The following is a 5333-nucleotide window of genomic DNA, read 5'->3' on the forward strand; positions in this document are numbered from 1 at the left end:
GAATATAAGGACGTTAGTAAGTTTCTAACCCATTCCTGTGGTGAGTTATGGTTCTGTAAGGTGCATTCACACGTCGCGCGTCAGAGGCGGCCAGTTTCAATGTTAAGTCAATGGAACAGACGCAACACGAGGTGATTTGAGCGATGGGTGCGGCACGAAAGTCTGGCAGCAGCTTGATTTCAGCAACGAGGCCCAAATCAGCCAAAATTAAATCCAAAGCGAACTTTTTGTCTATTTCAAACCCGCTGGAGCAGCGGGATACACTCTGGACAGATCGCCGCCTTTCGCTCCAGTTGCTCGATATGCCGGCAGACAGAGTGCCGCCGTGGGGTGCGGAGGCTGCCGGCTCGGGTCTCATCAAGGCATTAAAAAAAAAAGAAAAAGGTCTCCCTATTTTATTTTTCCCCCTCGGGTTAATACAAGACAGAGAGCCTTAAAGCTCAAACACAGAGACACAGAAACACTGTGGAAGCGGCTGTCATACAGACACAGTCCCCTGTACCGGGAAAATCTTTTAATACTAATCGTATAAACTCAAACATGGAGACATGATTACTGATGTTTTTTTTAACTCTTAACATTGTTCCATACATTCTAAATGAGATATCTACAGACATCGTTCCTAAAAACAGTGGCTGGTAGCTCCTCCCACAGGGCATCACACTCAGTAACACATTTTTTGACGAGCAGCGAATTCGTCGCGCAGCTAAAGAAGGGCGGGGCACGCACATTTGTTCAGCAGATCGTGTTCGGTGTGAATGCACCTTTAAAGAAATGGCTGCAGTGTGTATTTCCGCCACTAGGGGGAGCAAGGGAAGAGAAATACCGGCTTAACAAGAGATCAAGAAATAAACTCCATTTCTTTGCAAGAACGTACCACAGAAAAGTTTATCAGGTTTGACACCACAATTACTGAAATGTTGTTGGGGAAAAGATAATAACAGTAATTGGATTAGGCTACTAGATTATTTGAGGTCATTTTTCTAACTGAGAAAAAAAACAACAAAAAAAAAAAAGGTACAGACAACAAGTTGACCAAGATTTATAAGGCTATTATGTTACGGGTCCGGCCCACTACAGATCAGACGAGTTCAATGTGGCCCCTGAACCAAAATGAGTTCGACACCCCTGCTTTAAACTGATTGATTTGAACCACTTCACTGTTCACGTATGAAGGAAGAACCACAACAATTTGGCTTCAGAGTTCTGAGATAGCCAGGGCTCACAAATTTAAATGAAACAAAGGACAGAAATGAATTTGGAACAAGTGGACTATCAGAAATGTGGAAGTCATTGGACTATCAGAAATGTGGAAGTCATTGGACTATCAGAAATGTGGAAGTCATTGCTGCTTTGGCCTCAGATCAAGAGAAGAATGATTCCTGATGCAAGAGTCAAAAAACAAACAAACAAGAAAAAAACCACAGGGATGTTGCATGGTTATAGGGGGGAAGCTGGAAGGTATATTTAGAGGGTTTTTTTTTTTTAACTACGGAAAGAGAAAGAGGCTGGAAAAACTCCCCAAACTGTCTCCTAATTTCCTCAAACTAAATTTACGGTTTAAAGAAAAGCTCCATTAGGTTCCCAGCAAGTATTTCACCTGCTTTCTGCCAACGTTCTAATCTTTTAAAGCCCAAAAATAAGCGTGTGTTTAACAGATGCTTTGTTGAGTACTGAGCTTCATGCTGGGGCAAACAAAACGAGCAAATCAACTCAAATTCACAGCCATAAAAAAGTCCAGAGATCCCACTTTTTTTTAACCACAAACGAAGAGTTTTGTGCACCCACAGTAGACCCTGTCCACACACTTACACAAGCAAGAATGAAAGTAGAAAACAGACAAAACCAGAAAGTCACAGACACATACAGAATATGAAGGCACTATTGCAAGCAAAGTCCAAAAACTATTTGTCACAGAAAACATCAACACCCTTTTTCCAAATCCATTTCAGTCCCTTGGGCTAGATTTTTTTTAAAAAACAAAAGCATGGTGTTAGAGGTATTCAATGCTTTGATTTTGGAGTGTTTTTCCTAACACAGGATCATAAAAAGACCTGGTCAGGAAGTCATCTGGGCATGGCGTGTTGTTATCTAACTTTTCTGTCCGCCTCAGCTTGAAACAGGAAAGGAGCTGCTGATTCATCGGTCTCGTCTTGTTAACACTCATGCCTCCAGTGTCGCATTATTTCTGTCTGAAATCAGTTCACAAGTGGTTCAGAACACTCTGTCGTCTGATTCACGGCCTATCTTATCTCGTGCTTTGTTTGCACTTTTCTTACCAGCCTTCTCTTTGTGTGGGATGTTGTTGTTGTTGACTTCATTGAGCGAGCTGTAGGTGAAGTTATCAAGACTCCCATGGCCTTGGCGTTCACACTTCTACTGTGGCAAGCTTTGTTGAATGCAGGAAAAAGCGAGCTGGTCGACTTCCCAGAAACTATCTAGCCCAAGGGTCAGATTTACAAACACTTACACACACATGCAGGCATGCAAACACACACGCAGTTGTTTGTGCAGTCACACGTCGTTCCCCTCCCGCCCCCCAGGCAGCAGACAAGGCAGTACATTCAGGTTAACAGAGTCAGTCCCTTCAGAAATCCATCGGATCCTCCTCTGCAAGGCCATTGTTAGCTACGGTTCTGGGTCCATCTGTTGATGCAAAGCCATCGCTTTCAGGTTTGGCTTTAGGGGGAGAGGTCTTGGACCCCTCCCCTGGTGCGCTCCAGGCGTCAGTCGTAGGCGGGTAGAAGTCGTCGTCAAAGCCACAGAAGCCTTCATCCACGCCTTGGTCATAGCGCTGGTAGGTGGATGCGTGCACCTCGTTTTCTCTGGCCGTGATCTCCAGTGTGCTATTCCACATGCCGTAGCCAAAGTAGATGAGCACCCCTGAAAAGACAGCAGGCTTTTAGCTGAAAAAATCTAAAAGACAAAACTAATAAATGAGCTACATCCTCCAGCTCCTTTTGGGAGTCCCCAAGGAGCCAGCTGAGAAACATAGTCTCTCCAGCGTGTCCTAGGTCTTCCCCGGGGCCTCTGCCCAGAGGGACATACCTGGAATATCTCTCCAGGGAGGTATCCAGAAGCCATCCAGACCCGATGCCTGAGCCACCTCAACTAGCTCCCCTTGATATGGAGGAGAAGCGGCTCTACTCTGAGCTCTCTCCAGGTGACCAAGCTTCTTACCCTATCTTCAACGGAGAGCCCAGCCACCCTCTGGAGCAATCTCATTTCAGCCACTTGTCAGTATCCCTCAAGTGAATGGAATGTGGGCTCCATATGGTTTACCTTTGGGGTGAACTGGTGGTCCCCAGGTGAGTTTGTCCGCGGGTACCATGGTGGCCCCATCTGTGTTTGCCCACACTGGCTTAGGTGGTGAGGTGGGGACTCAGTGGTCTGGGTCCCTACGCTAACCAGCCGTCCGGTGGACAGCGTAGCGAGCGAACAAGCTGCCTGGCATACAGCTGGCCATCAAGCAGGACTTCTGAGTCCCCATTCGAGCCAGTGTGGACAAACACAGGTGGGGCACCATGGAACCCACAGATAAACCCACATGGGGCCCACCAATTCAACCCAAAGATAAACCATATGGGACCCACAATGGAATGTTCACTCAATCAATCTTTCGGTCATGACCCGGGGCTCATGACATTGGGTGAGCACTGAAACGAAGATTGACCAGTAAATTGAGGACTTTGCTTTCTGGCTCAGCTCTTTCTTCACCACGACAGATTGGTACAACGACCACATGACGGCAGATGCTGCTCCCATCCACTTGTCCATCTCATGCTCCGATCTTCCCTCACTTGTGAACAAGACCCTAAGATACTTAAACTTCTCCCCCTGGGGCGGGAGCACTCCACCGACCAAGAGAGGGCAAACTACCTTTCTCTGGTCGAGAACCATGGACAGACTTAGCGGTGCTGACCCTCATCCTGGTGGCTTAAGACTCGGCAGCAAACTACTGCTGGAGGTCGTGGATGATTGAAGCCAACAGGACAACATCATCTACAAAGATGGGTCCCCAAACCAGATACACTCCAGGCCCTGGCTGCACACAGACATTTTGTACATAAAGACTATCAACAGAACTGACGATAAAGGGCAGTCCTGCACCGGGAACTGGTCTGTCTTACTACCAAGCTCCTTCTCTGGTCATACAGAGACCGGACATCCCTCAGTAAGGCTCCCCGGACCCCATACTCTCAGAGCAGTTGCTCCATTTCTTTTACTTACTGTCAACAGAAAAAGGTTAACTGACAGTAGTTTCTTACCCACGAAGCACCAGACGGAAAACCGTATCCAGGTGATTGCAGACAGCTTAAGCATGAGGTAGATGTTGACCAGCATAGCTGAAGCAGGAACAAATGGCACACAGGGAGCCATGTACGGCAATCGCTTTGGATTCTCTGGCTGCTGGAGGATGATGATGACCAAAAGTGCAATGAAGAGGATGAGGAGGATTAGTAGTAGTAAGGCCCACCAACGACCTTCCCCAATACTGCTGGCCCCTAGAGAAGAAACAATAGATGAATAGATACCTTCCATACAAATATGTTAAAACTGTGTTGCTGTGTTCTAACCAAAGATGATGAAGGAGCAGAAAACAAAGTTCAGGATGAAGAGCAGCAGCACACACACTGTGACGGTTTTCCCTGTGGCTGCAGTTGGCCTGTCCATTTTCCCAGGGAGCCCAAGTCGAATCCTCAAAGTATAGTAGCGTGGTCCAATCAGTTTCTTCAGCCGTCGGGACATCCCTCCTTCCGACTCCTCCGCTTCGATGCCTGTGGTCATGTCCACCGTCCCGTAGTTGGGGTGGCTTGCAGTGTAGGCGTTTTTATCTGGTTTGCCGATCAGCATTTCGTTGTCGCCCAACGAGGGCAGGTTCTTGGCTCCACAGGTGTTGGTGGGCACCCCTCCATATTCGTCAGTCTCACTGGTGGGTGAGCATGCGTCCTTCTCACACTCAGCCAGCACGCCTTCCTTTTTCTTCTTGTTTTGCTCCTCAGAGAGAAAGTTCACGAAGCCGTGAATGTCGCTCTCAGGTTGGTAACGTAAAAGCAGAACGCAGAGGCTCACCTGCAGAAAGAGCAACATATCATATACTTGAAAGGTACATAAACACACATGAATGCAGTTATTTAGTTATGCTACAAAGCATTCACGCTATAGTGATTTTCCCTTCTTCTTGGTATCAAAATGTTCAGGATATTACTGCTGGTATTTTTGGTATTCATAAACTTTTTAGTTTTTGAAATATTGAGCAAAATATGTCCCATAGGAAATGAATGAGAAAGTCTTCAAATTTTGAAATTTTAAGTAAATTAGCAACAAGCCGT

At 46.5% G+C, this 5333-nt stretch overlaps 1 protein-coding gene across 1 annotated transcript in view; it reads right to left on the reverse strand.

The window, feature by feature from the left end:
• Positions 1 to 1782: 1782 nt before the first annotated feature.
• slc7a14a (solute carrier family 7 member 14a) overlaps positions 1783 to 5333 on the reverse strand; it is a gene marked incomplete at its 5' end in the record, with an annotated part of 11897 nt that continues 8346 nt past the window's right edge. Inside the window, 3 exon segments of the mRNA XM_024273071.1 lie at positions 1783 to 2883; positions 4269 to 4505; positions 4578 to 5073. Of these exon segments, the coding sequence (XP_024128839.1) occupies positions 2588 to 2883; positions 4269 to 4505; positions 4578 to 5073 (1029 nt within the window).

The sequence above is a fragment of the Oryzias melastigma genome, linkage group LG22, assembly GCF_002922805.2.
Source record: "Oryzias melastigma strain HK-1 linkage group LG22, ASM292280v2, whole genome shotgun sequence".
Taxonomy (NCBI): Eukaryota; Metazoa; Chordata; class Actinopteri; order Beloniformes; family Adrianichthyidae; genus Oryzias; species Oryzias melastigma.